Source organism: Cephus cinctus, unplaced genomic scaffold (assembly GCF_000341935.2).
Source record: "Cephus cinctus unplaced genomic scaffold, Ccin1 Ccin1_scaffold0123, whole genome shotgun sequence".
In the NCBI taxonomy this organism is placed as follows: Eukaryota; Metazoa; Arthropoda; class Insecta; order Hymenoptera; family Cephidae; genus Cephus; species Cephus cinctus.
The window spans coordinates 138,891-164,495 of NW_014332857.1; the positions used below are offsets into that span (position 1 = coordinate 138,891).

Sequence of the window (25,605 nt, forward strand, 5' to 3'; positions counted from 1 at the left end):
TAAAATTATATTTTTTCTTATTTAGAAAAATTAACAATTCATGATGTGTATTTTATATTACTAAATAAAAAGTCATATTCCTACTGACACAATATCTGATAAGCAGATACACGCAGGTCAAGAAAAACGAGGGTATATAGGTAAAAAATTCTCAAAAATTGCCAATAAATAATTTCATTTAATGACACATTCAATAATCGTAAAACTGATAAATAATCATCACCGAAAATCATAACGCAAAACAACATTATATCCTATAATAATATATAACGATATATAATAATTATATCATAAAACAATTATTATCATATAATTATCCACCGCAAGATTGATTCAAACTTAATAAGGGTGGAAATCGCTAGACCAATGAAATCTTATGTAGAAATTATCCAGGAAAAGCATCCAATCCATTGCTGATAAGTGTATTTCCATGAAGGGGATGAAGTGTGATATGAAATTCATTGGCAGATATAACATTAATCAAACTGGCTTAGATTTTGATATTGATTATAGCAGCGAGTGAGGCTTGATGGGTAATTAATAAATACAAATTTTAATTACCGTAAAAACCCGTGTCGGGTTCATTTACTATTACATATACATATGTTTGTTTCTTTTGTAACGAAATGATTTCTGATTTGCTAGCTATTTATACATGATTCTGTTACAATGGTTTGCCTCGTTATTTGTAAAATAAATAAGAACAAACCAAGAAGTAACAATGCGAATGCCATAGTGAATTTTTAATATTTTCACAGCAAAAGAAAAATATAGATGTTTGTATAAAGTTGATTGAATTTGAATTTAGAGACTTCCAAATGAATACTGACAGTTTTTATCTGTAGATAAGATTCATAGTGACAGATTATTTACAATGGTTATTGTCATTTTAATTATACTTTATTAATTATACGTTAGAAATATATATATCAATAATATGTTAACGTCATAGATCCAAATTGTAATTGATAAATCTTGAAAAAATGTAAATATTTGGGTCACTTGATTACGATAGGAGTTAAATTATCTAATTTTTCTAAATCTATTGTCTATTGTCTAGTACATATTTTAATAATGATAGTGAGCTTATCATTATTAAATGGGTCTTTGAATTGTACCATGAAAAAAATTGTACCGAATCATTGACAATCATCATTCATCATCATTGACAATTTATTTAATGTAAATTTAAATATGTATCACGCACATTTATTATTATTATAAATACTTAAAATTAACGATTCTAAATTACAGGTATATATGCACCTAAACCATTTTGATCAGTCCTCCTGAGAATAGATTGCGATTCCAAAATTTGGAATCGCTCGATGTGTTTTCTTTCATGTGAAATCAAGAATTAAATTAATTTCGATAAAACCTGTGATCCTCACTTGAATCCTTATAATGGCGCGGACGATCTATGTATATAAATCGAGATCGTTATCGCGTCACGATAAGGAATAGAATTTTCAAAGTCTGAATTCTGCACAGTTCCACTGATACATTGAAACCTTGGCAGTTGGTCAAATTTTTCAAAATTTATCTTAGGAATTGCAAGTGATTAGTCGTGCAATTGCACGTATCCCAGCCCACGTTTCTCTGGCAGTCGGTACGATTTGCGTAGCTGGTAATAAAAAGCCGTAAGTCCCACGATCGCGCAATTCCACTGTATATGAATATTTAATGCCAGCAACTCCCTTAGCCCAGTCGTCGGAGCCGCCTATTTTGAAAAGACAAAAAGAAGTAAATTCTCAAAAATCGATATCACCCATTCGATTAATCCAAATATTTCTAAATACCTGAAGTTGGATACAGGAGATCAGGCGACGCGCCGACTTGATATCGCGTGCCGTGAACTTTCGCAATTGCATTAACAGCTTTTCTTGCAACGTTTGCCAATTCCGAAAAATCGGAAGGTCTCGATTTCGTATAACCCCAAGGTACTAACCACATTTGGGAGTAAGAGTGTAGCGTCAAATACATTCTGTAATTAATTTGAAAATTTGTATAAAATTTTTTGAATTTACTTTCAAAATTGTCCACTCACTTGATGTTCTGTCGATTTGCCAAAATATAATCGGCCATAGCACGTGTTTCGGGTTCGGAAAATGAATGAGGACCAGCATAAGTCTCGTGACAAGGATCGGTACTAGCAGCACCAGATTTTTCCTCTCCCCAGTGATATCCAAAATTTCGATTTGGATCGACGCCATCGCACCGTGCAAAAAACCATTTGGTGTAATGAGAGACTAGATGAAATATTCCAGCCGGAGTGTGCCTAAACACATGATAAATAATATTGATAATAATTAAACATTACCAATAATAAATTTCCTAATTAAAAAAATTAATCTCATTTTCAACTCACCTAGCTTCGCCGTCATTATCGGCATGGTTGCTCCTTGTCTTTCTCCAAAGTCTGTCTCCGGTATGGCTAAACTCATAACCATCAGGATTGACTACTGGCAAGATCATCCAATCGGATGATTCCAGCAATTTTGCATAGGTCGAATTCTTTTCTACCAATTGACTAAGTATATAGGTCGCCACAGCTGATCCAATCCACTCGCGTGCATGCATTCCTAATAAAGATCAATCATCCGTTAGACAATTACGAAAAATCATCAATTCTTTATAGTCATTTACAGTGACAGTATTTTCTCATTTAATGACCCACATGAATCTCTGATTGCCCCCGATTCAAGTAGGCCAAAATACAGTCAGTCCGCAAAAGGATTGAACTATAACCTTTAGACATCTCACGTTACTCTTTATTACAGATAAAATAATGATCAGCATAGATTATACAGTATAAATATATATAATCTTATATGAGAATATGATTGATCGATATAAAATCCACATAATTTATTACACCTTTCTAGTTATTAACCATAACTCACCAGCATCGATCCAGATAGTAGGCTTAGTGTCTCCATCTTTTGTCGGTCCAGTTGACACCTTCGCCAGCTTCAATGGTTGACCTTCAAAACTATGACCAATTGTAACGAGCTCTACTAGACTGGGATATCTGAACGCAAGATACTCTAGATACCGTAGAATGTCTGCAAGCCATTGAAAAAAGACGGTAATTACAGGTTGATAAAATATAATTTTTTTTTCGACTTAGTGTTCGTAACTCATTACCTCCGTAACGGTGGTACCGTTTCCAAGTCATCGAATGACCCTGCGTACTGACCAAATCCTCGCGCTGTTCCTTTGATAGTTTTGGATTCTGATAGCTGATAGTTTTCTGTGGACCCATGATAAAGATAATTGCTCGACTGTTTATACAGTGTTACAACTTTTTTTTTTCTCTTATCAATCGTTATTTCCTAAAGTACCTGAAGATCCGAGATAAGGACCTTGAAATCATACTTTTGACTCTTCAGGAAGTTCTTCATATCCTGAATGATCTCAGGAGACACAACTATGTCAGTTGTTCTGAAATCGATGATAATGGCAAATTTAATTCTCTTTTTTACAGTTATCCTAAAGGTACTAAATATATATATATATATATATGTATATATAAGTACAAACCTGTTCTTGGCTGGCTGTGTCCAAAACTTAAGATCTTCCACTTCGTTGTCCCTTAATTCTTCAAGGTCAAGGACCTGCTTATCGTTGCTCGGTATTATTCTTAACAGCTGATGACCTTTGTAGCTGACCCTTGAACCAGGTGATTTTACACTCTTGGATTCGCTTCCTACTATATTGTTGACGATTGTACTGATACCGGAAGTGACGATCGTATAGACCGACTCCATTAAACCGGATAGCGAGAATGCTCGAATGTTTGGAAAAAGATAGGATAATGTATCTTTGTCTTTGTCTTCTAAATTTTCTTCTTTTGACAATCCTTCCTCAGTTTCCGTCCACGTTTCTTCATCTTCGTAAAACGGCGAAAGACCCTCTAGATCGAACCTATATATATGTATATATATATATATATATATTAATAAAATAAATCTTATCATAGTAAACATCACTGCACGACAACGATTGATCTTCAGTACACAAATAAAAATGTATTTCAAATTATATATTTGAACATTATAATTAATGTTCCGTAAGAAAAAAAAGGAAAAATATAATTTAGCAATGACAGTCGCACTACAATTTTTCGTAGGATAAATTGACTTAAACGTGGGACACGAACTGTTTCAATCCTTTTATATCGTACTGGAGTACATAAGGAATATAATTGATAAAATAAAATTTCATCAACGAACCTTCCACTCCAACCAAAATCTTCTGCTGATAATGATTTTTGATCGGTATAATTGCCGTTTCTCGTTCTCTCAGGTGCGGCTATCCCTTCAATTACAATTGTCGATAAAACAATAAACAACAGACCGATTTTCACGATCGAACAATTGTGTTCCATGGTCTTCCTGTCTCTGTATATTATATAGTAAGATACGATCGGCTCGCCGGATCCTCACTGACTGAACATTCTCAAGCCTTCAGGAACGACCGGTTGGATGTCAAAGAAAAATGACAGTTTCATGAGCCCGCTGGCGGCAGAAATTCTCTCTTTCACTATTTAAGGTATACAAACGTCTATATATATATATATATATATATATACATATATAAACGTATTATCCTATTGTATGAGTCCCAGAAAAGGCCCATGTATACAATCCTCTACTTTAGGACCAATAATGGCTATGCGATCGTTTCTCCGTTTGCCAATGGTACATATATAAACGTATTATCCTATTGGCCTTCAGGAACGACCGGTTGGATGTCAAAGAAAAATGACAGTTTCATGAGCCCGCTGGCGGCAGAAATTCTCTCTTTCACTATTTAAGGTATACAAACGTCTATATATATATATATATATATATATACATATATAAACGTATTATCCTATTGTATGAGTCCCAGAAAAGGCCCATGTATACAATCCTCTACTTTAGGACCAATAATGGCTATGCGATCGTTTCTCCGTTTGCCAATGGCAAATGATAACGGTGCTTGTATAGTCGACGCCATTGCCTCTGGTACATTTTTACCTTTGGCGAGTAAACTGGCTGTTACCCTTTTTATGGAAAATTCTCAAGTACCGTAACCGTAATACGATGTTTTATTTTTATTTTATTTCTTTTTCACCAAAATACGTAGCACCATCGATACTGCATGTAATGCGTATCATCGGTTACTTTGTTTTCTTCACTATTTCTTTTGGAGAAGTAGGTAAAAAGGTATTCGTGATTGGCCAAATTTTCACTTTAACAAAGCATATTGTACTTACTGGATACAAGATAGTGTAGATACGTTTATATTATTTATAGGCAGGATAGTGACGTAAGGAGGAAAAGAAGGAATGAGAAAAGGAGCAACAGTAATAAATAAGAATTCGTGAGTGACGGGGGGACGCCTATGCGTCGGTTCCCCAGTAGGTCAGTAGATTTGCCGTTAACTGTTCAATTTCCTCTTTACTACGTCAACATTCCGAACTGGAAATATAATGTCTAGCTGTCTTCTTTAGTATTCCTGATCTTTCACACCTTAACACTGTTATGCTCTAATTATAGGACAAGATACAGTAATTATTAGGAAATGAGATATAGCGTGTAAGAAGATTCCTCATTCAGTATAGAAATATGGATGTGAATACGAATATAAGAGAAAGAACAAAAGTATAAGAAGTTGAAGAATTTAAAAAATCTTTAAGGAGCAGCACTTGCCGGGACCCGGCCGAATACTACCTAAATATGTAAGGAGGTGCAGGAGCTTGACGAGCTCATTCTTTCAAGGGTTTCTGTATCAAACTCTTGGACGCGTCTTATCTTCTTCTCTTATTCTCTTTCTATTCTATTTGTACCCCCAACGAAACGGAGTAGGTATATGCGTTTGGGGTGTAATTGCCTATTATCAGTACCCTCGGGGTACAGTACGGCTATGATATCGTAGTGATCAGAGGTCGAAACTTAATTGTTCAACATTTAGGATATCCTGTTTACCTAGTCTATAAAATAATATACTTACCCTAAAACCGAACATTCTACCTTGTTTCAAATGATTATAAAAATATCGAAAATCAATGTAAAATTTATAACGACGGAGCAGGCTACGCAGTAAATATCGTTTATTGTTTCAACTCTAATACCTGCGCGGTATACAACGATATACACTGATTGCGTAAACGTAGGGAGTAAAGGGGTTTTTCGTTTTCTTCGTTCTTAAAATTATTAATAGTGACTGACGTTAAATTAACAAAGACAAGGACGACAGTGTTAGTCATGATCGACCGATAAAAATTACATTACCCTAATCGTAGAAAAAAAAAAGAAAAGAAAACAGGAAAGATACAATTCCAAATCGGCGTTAGCTAACTATTCGCAAGAATGGTCGGTCCGTGTAAGCAATGAATTCACTGCCATAAGTATTTTAACACGTATAAATTATCATTTCAAATAGCCCTCCTCGATAACCAACCCTCGTTACGGAGCAGCATGAATTTTGACTAGCACGTGCAGCGTTCGCTTCTTCGTCCCTTCATACGTCGCCATTCAATCGGCACGTAGGACGCAAGAAGAGGAAGACAAAGAAAAGGCCAGAACAGAACGTAACAGAGTGTCTTTTAGATAGGTATCGACCATATGACAGTGCGTAGTTGCAACTGCCAACAGCAAAAGGAAGAGGGATGACCCAAGAACGGACCACGAAGGAGCGAAGAAAAAAAAAAAATGAAAGATAATGAGAAACTCAAGGAAACATTGTCACTCAATATTGTCATTTTCGTTTTTCGTAATAATTGACTGCGTTCGTGGTTCATACCGACAAACGCCATTGACCATTCGCTCGAATATCAAAAGCGTTCGTCCTACGCCATTTCCTGGACGGTGGCGCCGTGATGCGACTAACGGTAATTAACAAAAGTAATTGCGAGAACGAGCGACGAAAAATGGCAAGAACATAATGGGGTTTATGTAATATGACCGTGCATGGCTTGGCTATGGTTAGCTCGTTGCATATTTTACTTCAATCGATAACCCTCTGTACGCGTTTCAATATCTCTTCTTTTTATCTATTCTCCGTGTACCTCACTTTCGCAATCTCTCTTTGATTCTTTTCCTCGGTCTACGCAGTTTTGTAGTTGCTGGGCCTCGCCGGTTAATTGGAACTTAATTAGTGTTATGTACAGTTATGAACATTCTTTCATACATCGATAGGTACGATAAGATTAATAATAATGACAATATTAATGATAATAATAATGATAATAATAATAATAGTAATAGTACTAGTAATAATAATAATAATAACGATATAGTATTCTCTGTTTCTCATTATACTTTTTTTTAGACCCAGGTATAACGTCACATTTTTTCTCTTTCTCTCTCGGATCTATATATATATTTCTGTTTATATCATATATCTCGAATAAAATCTATTGATATAGGCTGGCTCGAGAATACTAATGACGTCCGCTCGTTTAAGGCTTTCGAACCCTGGTTACTTATTTTATTTCTCCTGCGTGCTACTCTAAGGTCATCGCGATTTTTATTTCCTTTATCTCATAAGTCAAAAGGAGCACGGGCGTAAGTGCCCATATTAACTTTTCGCTCGAACCTTATTTTGTAGAATAATAGCTACGTTAAGTGATAATGATAGTGATAGCGATAACAATAACGTTTTTGCTTATAGTTACTTCGCCAAATGTCTAACTACAATGTTACTGTACCGCCGGCACACATGCGGATCTGAATTATGGATTTATCATTGAGCAAATTATGCAAAATGATTAAACGCATAGTTCACGCAATTATCCGTTAGGCGTCCAGAGGAATAAGGCATAATTCGTTTACTCGGATTTCGTATTTTCACTTTTCTCCCCACGTCAGTATCTTATTACTTCCTTATAAGGAAATTCGTGCGACGGCCATCTTGATGCTATTTATGATGTCATCTACCAAATATGGCTAAGCAACGGGTTTAAGTTCTCGCGATCGTTTCTCCATGAGAAATCGCACGGTTGTCCCACATTCGATGACAGTTGACTACTGTCATTGAATGATCAACCGCTGACTAAGTCAGTGCTCAATGGAATGACCGAACTGGGTGACGTACTGACATTTTTTTGAAATTTTATACGATATTCGCTTTGACAAGTGCACTTCCCATCATGACCTTATTTACGAAATTAACAATGGCCGTAGCTGGTTGTTCTGGTTCGAGCTCGGCGAATACGTGACACTGGTTGTCCGACTTGTGAGCTGGTTTTCTTGCGACGAATCCAAAGCACCGACTGCAACAAACAATATATGTTTCAACATGCGTGGAACTGGTTCCCAGAGAAAACAGGATGTCATTATTTTACTTTCAACTGGACATCACGTCCGAGTTAGGACATTAACCGCTGTAATAATATATTTTCATAAAATACTGTTACTTACTGCGCACTGAGTGATTGTCTATTTTCTTCACTGACAAAGTCCCAAGTACGTTCGTCTGGGTCCAAACCGCAGTAGCTAATGTTGTTCGTGGGATAATGACGGCGGAAGAATAATTTACGTGCATTGTCGGTCAGTGTGATGCCTTGGGTGGAGACCTTAAAGTGCACTATCGTTGCAGTCGGCAAAGGTTTCTGTTCGAATAACGTAGTGATTGCTTTTTTGATAGCCTGAGGTCCAGTCAGGGATTCGGTATCGATTGTGAATAAGTAAAGCACATTACAGGCTGGAAGAGATAAGGAAAAATTATTGAGAGTCAAGAAACAATACATTATAAAGGAATTGACTTTTACGTACCAGCACCCTGAGCCAGTAATTGCTGAGTGCTATTGGCACCTGGTGAATCCAGTGCTCTGGCAGCAGCTTCAGGTTCCGGTAGCAATAACTGGCAAGGCAGCGCCATTGCCATTAGACTGTGTTGATAAACCAAAGCAGACAGTGAGCTGAATACTGGCTCGTTTGCGCAACCCTTAAGTCGTACACCCCTGGTTGTCGGTTCTATTAAGAAATGGCGGACCAGTTCGCTGGAAGGATCTCTAGGGCTGGTGGGTGCTCCTGGTGGTGGTGTCGCCACCTTTAAGGCTAATCCAAAGGCACCCGGAAATGAATTACTGTCGCGTACGACGAAAGTGCCTGGAGTTGCATCCTTCAGCATGGCAATGGCTGTAATTTATTAGAATGATCGCAATGACAGAATGAAAGTATTGAATTCGAAAATTATTAAATTTTTTAATTTCTTTTTATTTACCTTGTTCTCGTGAAATATTCGGCTTGTACCAGATCCTGCTGGTGTCTCGGACGAATTTAACATTTGCGTCAGCAACTTCCTGAGGTTCGGTATTCGAATGAACGCTGGACCTACGTGATCCATAATATTGAACCTGGGGCGAAGATTGGCCACCACTGTTGATAGAACTGTAGGAAGTTGCGCTCTGTAAATTAAAAACAGACTATAGCGAGGATTGATTATTTTTCTTGAAATGACAAATCACTACTCCATGTTTACCTTTGGGCTTTGGGCGAACTCAATTTGCGTCGGGGTGCCTGGACTGCGGCCAATTATTTGAGATTGGGAGCCTGTGAGTTCACCTATCGGAGAGACGGGTCGGTCCTTGCTGTAAGGACAAAAAGGAAAGACACGATTAAAAATAATTTTCAACATGGTCGTCAAGTGAGACACGCGTGTTCAAAAACTGTGCATAAAAAATATATTGAGTGGATGCTCGTGCAATAGATTGTGCGACATTTTTTTTTTATTTTGACATCTTTGAAAAACAGATATATGCATTTGCGATAGTAAGAAAATACATGGCGAAGATGATACGAGAGATACGGTATATATGAAAAAAGGAAAAAAAAAAAGAAGAAATAATCAGTACCAAAATTTAAAAAGGAGTTTCCGTCGATGCATTCCCTGCAATGGTAGTTTCGTTCGTATTCGTTCGATTAACGAAGATGCAAAAGCTTTTGTTAGTTGGATATAAGCAAACAGTACAGAGCAGAAAAAACACACGGTGATTTCATTCTTTTAGTTTTAATCGAATTCCAGCATGGAAATCTTGATTGTCGTCCATTCTTGTCCTTTTGTTTTTGTCGTCGCTCTTACTGTGTCGAGTAGAGGATTTTTTCGATCCAAATTTTTTTTTTCAATCAGTGCACACATATGCTGTTAGTAATAATGACATACAACGTTTATGGTGCATCGTAGATACAGTCGAGAATTGATTGGTATCGATTAATTACGATACGGCCACACGTTATCATTTTTATGCATATATTACCTATAGTCGAACGACGCCGATTGGTTAGTGAGCGGCCATCGTTTGTTATGGGTTTGTTTAAGCTGCCCGCTTGCTGGGAAACTCAAGCGTCTAGAATCACGAAGATAATCGTCACCTATCATCGTGATGAAAATCTCATTGAATATATTTTTTTCTTGAATTTAAAAGAAAAAACCATCTCAAAAATAATTGCAGTCTTGCTTCTTTAATGAGGAATACCGCAACTTCGAGATATCGGAACGTAGTCGCAGGTAAACGAGTAGAAAATCGGGAGGATAATGGTTACAAAAAAAAAAAAAAAAATAGAAAGATGAAAATCTAAAATTTCATTTTCAACTTACCGCTGTGTTGTCGGACTCTTGGGTGGCAACCCCGTCTCTCTTAAAATTTCTCTACGCTCATCTATGTAGATTGTTCTCTCGCCGCCATAGTTTCCGTTACTGACAATGTTGCCATTGGTATTTCCGGCGTTATTGTCATTGTTGTTGTTCGTACCGTAATTTCCCATGTTATTGATATTGTTCGAGGTAGCGTAGGTACGATCAGCAGCGAAGGTAACAGTTGGCGAGGAGTTGTTTACGTACGGCGTTCTTGGATGAACCGGAAACGCAGGAGTTTGAGGTCTGGATGCATTTCCGACTCCCGCACTGCTGGGACTGACGCTCCTCTCATTCCACGATGACACCGAATCATTATGGGACTGTAAAAATCAATAAAATTGCAAACCCAAAAACCCCATACCATCGGCGCAATCAAATTTTCAATAGCATAATCATCTTTACAATTCGTGTTATCATTCACAATGAAAGAGTCATCCGACTCACGATAATGGGACAATCGAAAAGCAATTATTTCAAGTCGTGATATTAAAGAAGAAATGATAAAAACAATATGAAATCGTTATGATAAAAAAAATGCAAAGCAGTGCAAGGCTCCGGGATGCGTAACTCAAAGTTGTAAAACAAATCGTTATTTAAACAGAAAGAAAAAAAAACTAAAACTTCTATTTAAATGCCAGATTTTCATGTCAAGGCCAAGAGGGGGTAAGGGATAGCGAAGCAAGGCGACAAACCTGGCTGCTCTGCCATGCTTTTGGTGACTGATTAGGGGAACTGTTAGTGGTTGCGATGTTGGTGTTGTTTGTGGTTGCATTGGAGGTGATGTGAAGGTGGTTGTCGCTCTTGTTAGTGGATGAAGAGCGTATGGGCGAAATTTCGGCCAAAGACTGAATGAGGCTCACGAGAGGATCAGCCGGATTCTGTCTGGTCGATGAGGAGTCCTGATCGACAACTGCGAGTAATCCCGCGTCAACCACGTCCTTGGTCTCAGTGACCTTCGCGGAGTAATTCTGGAAAGTATTGCGAGTTCGGGACTCTGGTCGAGCGGGTGGTGAACACTGAGGAATGGTGCTGTTGCTGCTAACAGTGTTGCTAATGGCGTTGGATGACTCTTGGGAATATTGTGGGAGCGTTGCTAGGTGGTTGCCATTCAGGTTGTTGCTGTGGTTGTGGCTGCTGCTGCTGCTGCTCATGCCATTTCTATGCTCGCGAAGAATCGATTCAGCACGTGCGAAGCTGTCGCTGCGCGACTCTGGTCTTGGCGGTTGTTGCTGCTGATGTTGCTGTTGCTTCTCATGCCGGTTCAACGTTTGCTGCAGGGCTAATCCTAAGGGTGCTGCTGCTAATGCCGAGCGTGGGGATGATGGGGGGCTCTGGAATTCGAGCCAAGCGCTTCTTCTCAGCCAACATGCTTTGTATACTATTAATTACTATTTCAAGCTGCGACCAATTCACATTAGTTTTAATTCCTCCCCTCTCTCTCTCTCTCTCTCTCTCTCTCTCTCTCTCTTTCTCCATCTCAAAAATCTCTAACTCTAAGAAACAACAATGGCGAATTGGAAACTCGTTACATTGTCAAGCAAAACTGCTTACCTGGCTGTCGCTGTACTTCCGGAACTCGTAGCCACGTTTTACCGACACGAAGGGTCGTTCGTTCACGGACTCTGCACGTGGTCTTCCAGTCAAAGGTCCACTTCCGGCACCATTGTACTTACGGCTGCTGGATCTTTGCGGCAGCAACGGACTGGCCGGCGCAGACGTATACGGTGCCGCTCTTGTTGTCTGAAAATAAAAAGCGAATTTTAATAATTCCCAACAAAAAGTCCCGACTAAAAAGCTAACTTAAAGCTCATCGCTATTACCTGAGCCGTAATGGAACTTGGTGTCCAGGTGTCATCGTCATCGTCCAAGACAGCCGAGTCGCTAGCGTACCCGTCATGCCGTAGACGTCCACGTTGAAGACTTCTAAGTTCGCCAATTACGCGGTTCCCGGATTCCTGGCGCCATTGTTTACCCGGACTCCTTTCGTCTCTGCGGGCTGCCAACTTGAGCTGCTGTTGCCGCAGCCAAGACAAGCTGTAAGAATCACAGGGCCTAGTTTAATGATCCGTGGAAGACTAGATTTAAGTTTAAAAAAAAAAAATTCAATTACCCCCAACGGAGAGCATACTATACATGTACATTACGTAAATTAACTTCTGACGTACTGCATAGGTAACTATCGACGGGATACCGACGCTCCGAAATTCTTTACCGACAATCTAACTGATCGACAGGAACGAAACTTTTCTTTGCGTCCATCTCAGTAACAAAGGATCGTTAAGGCGGTAACCAGGTCGTCACGAAAGTAATGCGTGGAATAATGTAGACGCGCATAATTACATACTGATTGATGGGATCGTCAAGGGTCATCGATTCGTACCTATCGGGTCAGATCACGGGTCACTTCATTCAGCATCCCAAGTTACATTCTATCTTTAGATTTGGAATCATACAAACAGGAGTAAACAAGCAGGCAAGCTAAATATAAGTGAACGCGTCAAGATAACGTTGGAATCAGTGAAACAAGATGCTTCCACGTCATCGCGCCAGCTTATCATCTTATCGTTAACTGCAATTACATAATTCACAACGCAAACGAGATTAAAGATGGCTAATTCACGAATAACCGCATCCTCTTTAGATGTAAATTTATTAAAAACTCTCTGGATGGTGACGTGGGTCGGTTGGGTCATCGCTGTAACCAAACAGCCGATTATACCAAGTGGATGCATCCATCCACGGAGATGCTTAACTGCGTCGCAACTCCAGCATCAGTAACGCGATATCCAATACGACGTCTGAAGTGTCTCTATTTTTCATTCCTGACGCTGTCAAAATTGTCACTATGTACGTTGGCTCAGAATTCTTGGTCCCGCGTACTCCATCGTCATCTACTGGGCATTAGGCCTTTTTCTAATTCGGTCAGGAGACGCCAGGATAAAAGCAGCAGCCTTAGACCTGACAGTCTTAAGGGAATTCGTGCTCCGCGACGGGCAGCGTATAGTACCGCCCGAGTCGTTGCTATATTTAAAATTATGTCAGAGGGCGGCTGCGATCTCAAAATAGTCGAGGTTACCGCCACTAGCTTTCTCGCACTCCCTGTTTCTCACATATTTTTTTTCTCACCCTTTTTCCGTCACTATCATAAAAACCTGCCACTTCGAGAATTAACCGAAGAGACCCGAATCGTACAATAAATTTCGTTGGGATCGCGAGTAACGCAGAAAATGTTACGTAAAATTTTCCAAAAATTATCCCAATAAAAAAAAAAAACATTGTATCGGTAACAAAGCATTGACTTCTTTAACAATTTTAATATTCTCCTTTCCGTAGAAAACTGAGTGACGTCTTACGTCATCAGACGTCGTACTGTTTATTGAATCGCCAATACGGCAGCCGATTCGCTTCATCGATCGAGATCGACAAGCTCCGATTGCTGCGTACAACTCGCTGTCTTTCATCTGCAAGCTGTTGAGTTTCCAGCAACAAGCAGCAATCGCGAGATGAAATCTGAGAAATAGTGGATACACTGAGACCCTCTTGTTCCCGTTTGTTTTAACGCTACCGCAGAGTTTAAATATAATCTGAAACAAGTATCGAGCTTTCCCTATAAATCTTACGGGACAACGTCCAAACAATGAGAAGGAATACGGACAGCGGCGCACGACGCGGAGCAGCGTCGCGGCGTCACCAGTGAACGCGTCTGGTTCGCCTCTACAGCCAACGTGACTCACGACGACCGCATTTACCATTTTCGGATATAATAATGTTACAAGAAGACAAGAGTACAAGACGCACCTTACACATAGATAGATATACGCAACGTACGTAACCAATTACGTATTAATCATTTCCCTTCCTCCCAGTGTCGTGTACATATCACATATTTACACACACGCGATCCCTTTGCGGTACCCTATTCGTAGTATATTGCAAAATTACATGAAATCGCCATATAGCCCATTCGCGATATAATTATCTGTGACCGTAACCGACATATTAATAAACATTTTTTTTAGTCATTCTTCACGGAAGGCACATGTAATTGAATTTAAAAAAATCCCTATTAATGATCATTCTTAATGACGGATCGTTAAAGCCTCATCGCTAGAACTCACCCGTCCGCGTGTTCCCCGTTATTCTTCGCAGGACCATTTGCAAATTCCGGTGGCGGATCTGGCGTGTTGGGACTCAGAGGACTGGTGGGTCTCCTGGTGGACTCCCCGAGGATGTCGTCGAGGTCGACGACAGGTGCTGCGCCCCTCACAGAAGCTTTCCTAACTAACGAGGGCGATGAGAGTTTTTGATGCTTGATCATATCAGACGTAGCACCGTATGTGAAGGGCTGACTGGTCTGTCTCGCGTGATAAGGTATGTCCTCGTCGATGTAATCGATGTTCAATGGCGGCGAGAAGGAGTCGACGTTCTTCCTGTAAGACTCCGTTTCGATTTTCCTGTCGGGTGACTTCCGGAAGTTGACGTCGAAAGTTCTGATCTCCTCGCGCCTCTCGACGGTCTCCTTCCTGATGGTCAATGGATCCCTGCTGTAGTCGTTCTTCAAGGTGCTGTAATTGCTCGCTGAACTGTAAGGGGGACTGGCTTCCTTCTGACTGTAACTCCTGTACGAGTCCTTCAGGTAATTCGAAGGATGCGTTCCAGTGTTGCCAACTGAATTCCCATAGGACCTCGAGGACTCCTGTATGTACATCTTCTCGCTCTTCTCGGCTCTGTAGTCGTCGGCCGGTGGATCGGGCATGGACTGAAATAAAATTCAACGAAACGGAATAAGGTTTAATGACAGTGGGCGGAAACGAATTATGATCATTCATCGAGCGATTTCACCGTCACGGATTACAATCAGTAATAGGCGTAACGATTTATTCGGACTTTGACGAGCGCCGTTTGACCGGGACTGATTCGGGTCTCACCTCTACGGTCAGCATCATGTCATAAAGAAGCTTGTCGAGATCACCGTGGGCCTGAGTTTCCGGTTCTGGCTCCGGTGGACTTGGACGCTGCGGTGGCGCACTGCTTATGCCACTGTCCATGGAAACTGTCAGTGGTGAGCCCCGAGCACCTCCACCAGCACCCTGATGCACCACTGCGTATAGGGAGCCATCTATAGGACCGCAGGTGTACCCCAAGCCACGTGGGGACGTCTGGAGCGAAGAGCTTGATGGCGGCGGCGGTGAGAGTGGAGTCTCACGACCTTCTGAAACAATGGGATTAATTAATAAATTAATTCCTCTTATCCGCAAAAAGCACAAAACGCATTATGAACAATTAACTAATTAAAATTAAAATTTCCACAATTTCTATCACACGCACCGGCAACTAAGACAACCATACCGCTCGAGCGCTCGTGTCTAACTGATCTCATCATATCGGACGAGGAAGTTGGGTCATTCCTGAAGAACGAAGTGGGAATAAAATGGCGGGGAATTAAAGTCGCCCAAGCCATTTTCAGCGAGACGATTGACCAATTTAGCGTTAATCCGCGTTATGTCACGGTTGCCTAATCGCACGCTTGCATTGCGCACGCCTTGCGGTAGGTTATATCCTATATACCGTTAGGGGCACCGTGTTCGTATCGGAAGCTTTTTAACATGGAGCTTTAAATTTTTTTTCACTGCCTACAAAAGCAGCTCACGGCCATCCACGTAATTGCTAATGAACGACCACGGTAGATTTAAAAAACAAATCAATCCAAAATCTTAACGAACGTATCGGAGAATTCCTTTGGGTGAATTATCGTAGCTCAACTTGAAATCCAAGGGAATCTCCCATCTTTAAGCTTCGTCCACACGAGCCGTCTTGCTTGATAATCCTGACTTTCTTGCTTCCAGTGCATCGTACCACTCGTGGGCGTTGCTCTCGATTGGCTACGTCTACTTTTCTTATTTCTTCCTCCTTACTGATAGATCTACTCTGTCCAGACGCTCAAGTGCTCTCAGGAGTAGCTGAGCATCTGCAGTGAGTTTTTGCTACTGTGTCAGTGTAACGTTCTCCCGGGGTATTAAGAACGCGAAAATGACGCTCGTAAAGAGAAGCCGTCTTGGTGAAGCAGGAGGAGGTAGAAGGAAGATAGGGAGGTAAGGAGGAGTCACGTGGCGTTACAGAGAACGAACGAGATGAAGAAGGAGAGAGCGAGAGAGTGGTAATACGAAGAATGAAAAAGGAGAGTGAGGTTAGGTCAGAAGCTGTCTTCTTTAAGTGGCTGTAAAATGCGTTCCTCTCTCCCAGCATCACTCGTCCGCCATTGGACCCGAGTGGTTGCCTACGTAAGGTTCGCGATTAGTTTGCAGAAATAAGTATCAAATATTTGCACTGTCCCACAGTAGACTTTGAAACGAACGCTCTGTCTCTCTCTCGCTCTCGATTTTTACCTAGTTTCAGGTATATTTACATATTACTTTCTTTTCTCTACCTTCGAATTCCTGGAAGACCGATACTCCCATGTGTACGTCTAAAACGAATATACAGGCGGACGTTAATATTGACAATGACCACCAGGAACACGTATATCATGAATTATGGTTTTTTTTTTCGTGGAGAAAAAAAAAGGAAAGGGTGAACGAAGTTCCAAAAGATAATATCGATTAATTATCAACAGTCAATAAAAGAAATCGTCCATCATACAGACTCGTATTAGCCCGAAGGATCTTTATGTGGCAATGACTCACGTTCCCGACCCTCGTATCCTTTTATTCGAGGAACTGGATCCTTCGGAATCCTGCCCGTTGCGAGGCTCATCGCCCGAAGGATATATATAAACCACCCGGTATACAAGCTAGTATAGTACACTAGTATAATATACTAGAACCAAGTGTACAGGACGATTCACAAGCACCAGACTACCTTGACGAAGTATCGCGGGACTCCGCGTAGAATCTGGTCTGAATTAAATGCAAATTTTTATTCTCCCTTATCTCGAACAACGGTATCTAGCTGATCGTAAATCATTTTTATTTAAACACCCTAATTACACAACGCCCAAGCATACCGGCCTATGTCAATGACAACTAATTTTACCCGCGACACAGTCATCGTACACCGAGTGACGAGAGGATGTAGCAAAACTGTACAGACGAATATTTTGGAAAGCAGCCAGCACGGATCGCGGAGACAGATTATTTTCCCGCGTTCGCCGGTTGCAATTTAGAAAGAAAAAAAAAAAAAAAAAAAAAAAAAAAAAAAAAAAAAAGCACGGATCGCGGAGACAGATTATTTTCCCGCGTTCGCCGGTTGCAATTTAGAAAGAAAAAAAAAAAAAAAAAAAAAAAAAAAAAACAAAAAAAATACAAAATTCTCAGAGATCAGCGCCTCCGGGCAATACTCATTAGCAAGACCAGCGATCATTCACGTTTTCGTCGACGCCGATCAAGACTGGCACATGGACCACCGCTCACTTCCATATGTGGTCGCGAAACCACATACTCCCTGCTTTCTTATTTATCCATATAGGAATTCAAACGTCACGACAAAATCGGTAGGTAACTTCGACGCTCTCTACGTACGATAAATTTGGTAATACAGGTATTCACGTAACGAGTAGTGAGGTCCGATTTTGGAAATTCGTTGACTTCGAGTCGACCACCCGAAACATTTCAAGAAACCCCGATAGAAATATATACCACGTATATACCACAAGGATAATGTCAGGAGGTTGGTACGCGTGATGGAAGAAGCACCTTCACGGGCTCTGGTATAATGATGAGCTCATTTGCGCCATTGCTCTTCGACGTCCCTTGCAATTGCACGAGCCGCATAATCGAACGACGTGTATGAAAATACTCATCGGTACTCGGCGTTCGCCCCGCAGCTGCAACCAGATGCAGCATACAGAGGAATAAAAGTGGGCATGGACCACGTTGGAATTTATTGACGCAAATGATAGCCCCCTCGTAGATGACTTACCCCGCAGGCCAGTCCTTGGTACAGCCTTGACGGTACTACCCACCGGCGAAAAGTGGTCCGAATCAATTAGGTACCCAGTGAGGACCCCTCTGGTTTATCGACATCTACCGGGTGGCCAATTTCTAATGGGGCTCAACGGCGTATAATGTAATGCACCAAGCACGTGTAATAATTCCGTGTGACTATACGGGGTTCCCTTTGTGCCTTTACTGACATTCTCCGTTGCTGGGCGCCAGGTAACCGGTGTTACCTGTCACGGTAGATATGCTAATTAAATTCCCGCGTCACGACGTCATACCGGCGCGCCTGACTGTAGGCTTTTCTTCACTTTCTCTACGATAACTTCACGCGAACCTATCGATCTTTCATTGCTCATCGACTCGACAGCATCCCGCTGTACTTTTGATGCTATATGAAAATGACGATGTATATATATATATATATATACACACACACGCATAGCTGTATGATACATAAAGAACACGCAAGAGTACGGCAAGGATACGAAAGGACGTATGAATTACCAGTTTGACAAGCTTATAGAGATTCATGAGACGCCATGGGGAAGCGAGGGGAGGTGGCCATGGCGGATTTCATTTGAGTAATGACATAAGTGAGAGAGAAAGAGAGAACGAAAAGAGGAGAAAAAAAAAAGAGAAAAACAGAGGCGTGCCTCCATCGAGAATTGCATTTGCATCTTTACTCTCCTTTTTCCCCTCTTCCGCCTCTTCGTCCGATAGCATTTTCTTCATTCTCCTCTCTCTCTGTCTCCTCGTCCGCAGATAGCACCGGATTAGGTACGACGGCCCCAGGAGCGTGGAGGCGTCGGTAAAAACGGCATCTACCGGTTAGACGTATTTATAACGACCCCCATAGAGCCGATAGCGATCGGACCCTCTTGGTCAGTTATCACGCCCACGTTCTATACCACGTTCTATATGCACATACCAATCAACGTGTAATGTGTAAAACGATGATAGAGAGATGGCACCACCGTAGAAAAAAAATTGAAAACACCACACGAACCCGAGGTCCGACCGAGTCCTCAAAATTGATTTCCAAATCCTAACGGGTAACACCGATTGACAATCACCATAACCTAATACTCAATCACCATAATCCGCTCGTCCGATCGGTACCAGATGAGAAATGGTACTGTGCAGAATCCGCAGCATCTCTCGCAGGCGAAACCGGTCACCGTGACACTCACACGTTTAACGGGCCTACGCAAGAAGTTGGCATGGACCTACGACGTTATTGCATCTATGCACGTGAAGCGGACGTAATTTCGCATGCGTGTGCGATGCGTTTCGCAGGAGTTTGAATAACGTTATTCCGTCTGTATATGTATTCTATTTATATATAAGTCAGTATGTAAACGCACGACGGTCCCGATTGGCGAACGCAAAGTGATTGTCGGAGGGGGTTGTGGGTAGCGTGTGTTATTCCTGCGGTAAAGCCAGTGCGGGATTCTCCGCGTTATGCCATGGGGACGGAGACAAGAGAGGAAGAGATATACGGCAGGAAGAAAGACAAAGACGAACGAAGAGAAAGATCCAGTCGCTATAGCACTGGTCGAACCGGACCGCCCGTTCGCCAGTCCTTCTACGGCAACTTCAGACTGAACTGGACCCCCGTATACGACTCGGCATTCTATATGGATATATAGACATATGCCATACGCGACATGGCATGCGTGTATATTTCCTTAATAGAGAGGCAAGATATTTAGAGTGAACATGTCAAACCCATCGAGTAACGTGTATGTACTTATACGCGGGTACTCCATACGCGGACGTATGTGCTATGACCATATGCGATTTACACACACGATTATCTTTGGCTAACTCGTGGGAAGGATTGGCTATCGAGAAAAAAAGATCACCGGCACCATTGATGATGAATCACGGTCGCGATACTTCGTTGTAATATATATACGCATATGTGGATCAATAACTTGCAACGTAGATCCAAAGCAAGTTTTAGATTTATCGATGATGCATTTAATTGACGAAAATTGATACATTGATGAATACCGATAAATAATGTACTGTGACAATGGTAAATGTCTGCTTGTATACGTAGATATAGTGTAGTGCGCATGACAATAGTAGACAACGTATGGTATAGTTTGCGTATGTTTATAACTTTTTTTTTTCATATAAGCACGCGTGCCGCTCGGCTTTACCTACGTGTTTCTCATTGTTTTATGCTTTCTTTATTTTACACCTTGTGAGTTTGGTACGCGTGCCGCGATACGTAACGAGCATAAATTCGCGGCTTCGGTATGACGGGTATGCTCTTACGTACATGCTTTCATGCACCTCGTACGTGACTCTTGCTGTGAATGCTAATGGGGAGGAGGCACGTGCGTGTGCACGCACCTTGACAGCCGTTACGCATGCCGTTGCTGATATCGAACTTGCACCCTAGATAGGTTATTGTATTGCAGCATGTGTGAATATATGTACGTATGTAAATATTAATGGAATTTTTCATTCTAGTTTTCACGAATTATCATTGGGGTAACTTTATGGCATGTCTGACTACGCGCATAATTTCTCTACTTGGCCCTCGGTACAATGTGGTATCAACAACTGGTACCGTCTAGTCGTTACCTACTGTTACCACTTGCTACTACCTCTGGCTAATGTAAGTTTGCTATTTCCACTGCCGGTACGTAATGAGGATAGTACAAAGTTGGTCAGACCAACTGGCAACTTGTAGTATTATATTCCTAGCGACGTAATCTGGGACAAGGACACGTGCGAATCGTGCGTAAAGCCATAGAACGAGCTGACCTGGCGACGAAGGTACTTATACCGTGACTACAGTGAGTTTCAAAGTACAGTTAGGATTGGAACAAAATTTTTGTCGATCAGGTAAAAGCGCTTAAAAAAGAAAAACGTCAAAAAGGTGTAGAGGATTTTTTCTTTTTTTTTTCTTTTTTCTTACAGTTTGACAAATTTCTTTTTGTTTCGTGACAAGCAAGGGGAGAGCGGTAGGACGAGAAAAATAAATATATAAGAGAAAGAGAGAAGAAGGACGTTCCATTGTCTTGTCGTTCCTCGGTCATACGTCTTCCTGCAGTTACGTCACCATTATTTACTCATGCCCCAACCTCCTCCTTATCTTTTTCTTTTCCTTCACCTTTTTTTGCTTCTCTCGCCGTTTTACTCCGGCACTCAAAACGAGTCCCATTCTACAAGTCGCCTCTTATGCTTGTTTAGGCTTTCCTTTCTCTCTATTTTTTTCATTGTTCCCAACCATCAGGGATGTTTTTATTTATTTTTTTTTTTCAAAGAATTCGTCCCTTACCTCGTCATCTCCTACTACTAATCAGTGATCGGTATACCTAAGAGTGTATCGACTTTACCATAAATTGCTCGAGGTCCAAGCCGACCAATAAAGGCAAGAAAACCCAACACGGTTCTATACCGGCTTTCATCGATCCCGGAAATCCAACTGATGTCCCGCGACCGCTTTTAAATCCATTTACAGTGGATACAGAAAGAGTTCCTACGACTTTCTAGGTACTTTCCCTTATCACCAAAACTGTACTCGTATTCGGCACGAGGAATCCGGATAGTGCGTCGCGGTGTATATAAATCCAGTTTGATCGCGATAAGCCGAATAATCTATTACAACGAACGTACCCTATTAGCGATCGATCTATCTGCCGTTATCAGCAGCGATAATCTTCCTGTTTCGATCGCGAAGCCCACGCAGAGTTCACCAGACGGTTAATTGAAAACATTAATTTTTTCAAATTCCTTAGAGACCATTCTTCTTACCCTCCTCTCCGTGGCACACCCCCCTCTGTCAACAGATTTTACTCACTCGAATCCTCCTGATAAGACACTTCTAGCAACTGTCGAAAATGATCTTCTGTCTTGTCGCACGGTCCAGACCGATCCCGATCCTGAACGGAACCGGAAGTTGAAAGAAACGATAGCCAACCTACGGCACGTACGACCAGACCTCTCACGAGAACGTAGACCAGGGCGTCCGTGAGTGGATCGCAGATCGAACTGAGGTTGTCCGTATAGTCGTGGCAGTGGCGTCGAAGAATCGCGTGAAAGCTTAAGCCCGATCCCCATTCGCGGCGTCCCAACGCCAGGAATAACCTAGCAGTACCCCACCACTGTTTGAGGTAATTCCCTTGCGTGCACCTTCCACCACTTCTGCCTCTTGCTTCTCCGTCAACATTGGTTTCGATGCACGACGCCATTTTTTTTCCTCAACAATAATAAATATGGCCGCCACTAACCCTTGACTTTGCGCATCTTCACCGAACGTATAATTATTTATTTTCACTGCCCGAACTCCTATCTTCGGTCCATTTTGAAAATCAGCCCGGCACCCTGTGTCCGACGATATTCGCCTTCACGAAGACGGAGCAATGACTACTGAACGTCTGTCTACGAAATAATTGATTCTACATCGATCTCAATTTCCGATTATGATCCTATCGTCTCGTGACGTACGGGTTACGAAACACGTAAGTGAAACGTTGCCGTGTGAACTATTCACACGGTAAAGTTAGCATACACGCGGTATGGAGAATCATGACAAAGGGCATCCTTGTCATCGAGTCATCTGTCGCTGGTTCATCCATGTTGCCACATAGTCCAAGGCAAAATCATACCAGTGTGAAAGGACGACCAGGGTCTTTTTTGCGATAACTCTCCTTTTTTTATTTTCACAAACCAAGGACACGCAGGGTCGAAGCAAATCGAAGTCGTTATCAGTACGTTATCATGGCTCGTGGATTTCACGTTGAATTACGTCAAGCCCTTATCGGAGTTATCATTCGGTAGCCACGGAGTCGATATCATGCACGAAAAGTATAGACTCGAAGTAAAAAAATATTTCTGATCTGCTCTCGAATAAATTCCATCCTAATCCATAAAGTAGCCTCGCCTCGATACCTTGCGAGATAAGATTAATGTCCAAGCAAAGAAAAATTCAAAAAACTAGCATCCGAGCCACGCGTAACGAAAAAAAATCGAACAAGTCGGTAACGAGGAGTTCGGTTGACTTGAAAGAGTGAAGTCAAAAAAATTAAGGCATTTCAAGCCTTCCCTCTTGCTGTCCATGGGACTCAAGAGGGCGCGCTCTTAATTTTAGATTCCTGCATTCCTCCACGATTCACGCGTGGCGGCCTACTGGCACCGAGAAGGTGTTAACGAAGATCCAAGCGATCCGAGCAATCTCCCGTGAGATATTAAAATAACACGAATAAAGCCGCATACGCAATTGTAAACGAAAAAAAAAAGAAAAAAAAAAGAAAAAAAACCATTGAAAACTACCAGGAACGTACCTGATATCCCGCGACTATCCGTCACCGATGGAAGCACTCGCATATCTTTCAGATGTACACACTCCGTCATCTCGTAATTTCCAAACCGCACGATCATTTGAACGTCCCACAAACACGGGTCCTTATTTCCCATAGAGTCTATAATGCCCGATGACTTCCTGCGAGCGTAGGCGGGACCCTACGTGGGATCAATACACAAGTCCCATTTACGTAGTTAAGGTACAGAGTACCAGTAATCAAGCACCGCACGAAGCACTGTGTAGTTTTGATACACTAATTAGATATGCTTAAGTATCGATGCTTATCAATATATATGTATCAATATACATATATATATATATAACAGTCGGACTATATATTTATCGAGATACATAAAGAGATACACAGCCAAGCACATGCTACCAGAGAGTTAATCCATGAGAGACTACGATGCCTTCTAGATACGTCGCGACGCTAGGAGGCATTAGCGCCGATTATTGGCCCGATTAGAAAAGACATGTCGGCGTAACCAAGTACATTGGGAACAGCGAAGAGGTAATGGAGGCACGTAGGAGGCATGAAGCCATTTCGTGAGATGTCATCGAGGGACGATCAGCTGCCAGGATATGAATACTTAAAAGGGACCAGTTTCTTGATAGGTGATTTGATACGTGAAAATTATAGAGATTATGCGCTGGTTAACATCGAGCTAGAAAATCAATTTGGAGTGAGGCAACGAAAATAAATATTCATAGAACGAGGTCAAGGCAGGTCAAGATTCAAATCTGTCCCGATGCCTTTAAACTAAATAACCCTGTATATCGATATATAACTATATATATAGCTATATATATATATACATATATATGCGTGTATGCATATATACTCTGTAGCCGAACGCTATCCAATCTGCTCGAACCTGACGTCGTACGTCGAAACGACGTCCCCGATACCTCCCCCGTAACGAACGACGTCGATTTAGCATCGACGCCAATTTGGGTCAGAGCTTTATTGGACCGCATCGTTCGACCCGAACGAATTTCCCACTGGCAGCTTAATATCTCTCTATAGGTTGGTGCTTTCGCGTCAGATCGGTACGGCCTTTTTCCGATTTCGATTTTGGCGTCAGCGTTTCCCAATAACTGTCGCACCTGGAGGCGAGTTCGGACTTTGGCATCGATTCCCTTGACCCTGCTCCCGTCCGAACGTAGGCGCAGCTCGAGGAGGCACTGGTCGGATTCAAATTTCCCGCCATCCGAGGATGAATGACTTTGAGAAGTCATCCACTTAGCAGCGACCGTAGCAAGTGACAAACTGACCGAACATAAATTATCAACCTAACCTACGTAGTGTCTTCAGTTATTCTCACGATCTGATCCTCAGACTCGCCACAAGATGGCTACCGGTCTGTGATCTAGGATTGTCGTTGCGCTTTCCAAGTGCTGGTCGTCGCAGACCTTGTGCATCGGAGGGTCTGACCTTTGATCTATTTCGAGACCTCTCATATATACCAAGAGGACGATACGTGGCGAGCACACATTCGCTCTGGGATCTTCATATATTTTTTTCATCCTCTCCGTTTCTCTTCCTCTTCGTCGTCTTCTTCGTTTTCTTCGTCTTCTCTCTCCTCCTCCACCTTCTTCTCCTCGTCCAAACTGTTCCTCTCTATTTTGCAGGATGTATTTCCGGCGACGTTAGTCACCCGTCTAAATTCATCGGGCGGACCTATTCCGAATTTACCGGCAATCCCCCCCCCC

The 25,605-nt window shown here is 41.6% G+C and overlaps 2 protein-coding genes across 18 annotated transcripts in view; both read right to left on the bottom strand.

Moving 5' to 3' along the window:
• Positions 1–79: 79 nt before the first annotated feature.
• On the bottom strand, positions 80–4,609 carry LOC107274857 (carboxypeptidase B). The gene is made up of 9 exons (XM_015754416.2): positions 4,236–4,609; positions 3,544–3,927; positions 3,345–3,444; positions 3,148–3,253; positions 2,904–3,065; positions 2,369–2,582; positions 2,048–2,278; positions 1,800–1,984; positions 80–1,720 (listed from the first exon to the last, which is right to left on the bottom strand). Exons 1-9 carry the CDS (start codon positions 4,388–4,390, stop codon positions 1,545–1,547), a joined length of 1,713 nt encoding a protein of 570 aa, XP_015609902.1. The 5' UTR covers positions 4,391–4,609; the 3' UTR covers positions 80–1,544.
• Positions 4,610–6,083: 1,474 nt separating this feature from the next.
• The window catches only part of LOC107274941 (tensin), a 71,497-nt gene continuing 51,975 nt past the window's right edge, over positions 6,084–25,605 (bottom strand). For 11 of the 17 annotated variants that reach the window (XM_015754553.2, XM_025079756.1, XM_015754552.2 and 8 more), the window contains 12 exons: positions 15,558–15,841; positions 14,748–15,388; positions 12,450–12,663; positions 12,181–12,369; positions 11,322–11,960; positions 10,591–10,949; positions 10,250–10,339; positions 9,475–9,583; positions 9,217–9,418; positions 8,766–9,131; positions 8,412–8,694; positions 6,084–8,263 (listed from right to left, as the gene is read on the bottom strand). In XM_015754553.2, coding sequence (XP_015610039.1) covers positions 8,104–8,263; positions 8,412–8,694; positions 8,766–9,131; positions 9,217–9,418; positions 9,475–9,583; positions 10,250–10,339; positions 10,591–10,949; positions 11,322–11,960; positions 12,181–12,369; positions 12,450–12,663; positions 14,748–15,388; positions 15,558–15,841 — 3,536 coding nt within the window. In that variant the 3' untranslated portion in view covers positions 6,084–8,103. The remainder of the gene's footprint in view (positions 8,264–8,411; positions 8,695–8,765; positions 9,132–9,216; positions 9,419–9,474; positions 9,584–10,249; positions 10,340–10,590; positions 10,950–11,321; positions 11,961–12,180; positions 12,370–12,449; positions 12,664–14,747; positions 15,389–15,557; positions 15,842–25,605) is intronic. The other 6 variants (XM_025079754.1, XM_025079759.1, XM_025079755.1 and 3 more) reach the window with 6 other exon arrangements.

Coding starts and splice junctions, on each gene's coding strand:
- LOC107274857 (XM_015754416.2), bottom strand. CDS start 4,390: ATGGAACACAATTGTTCGATCGTGAAAATCGGTCTGTTGTTTATTGTT. Junction 3,066..3,147: donor ACGGTACCACCGTTACGGAG/GTAATGAGTTAC, acceptor AATGGCTTGCAG/ACATTCTACGGTATCTAGAG. Junction 2,583..2,903: donor TACTATCTGGATCGATGCTG/GTGAGTTATGGT, acceptor GATCTTTATTAG/GAATGCATGCACGCGAGTGG.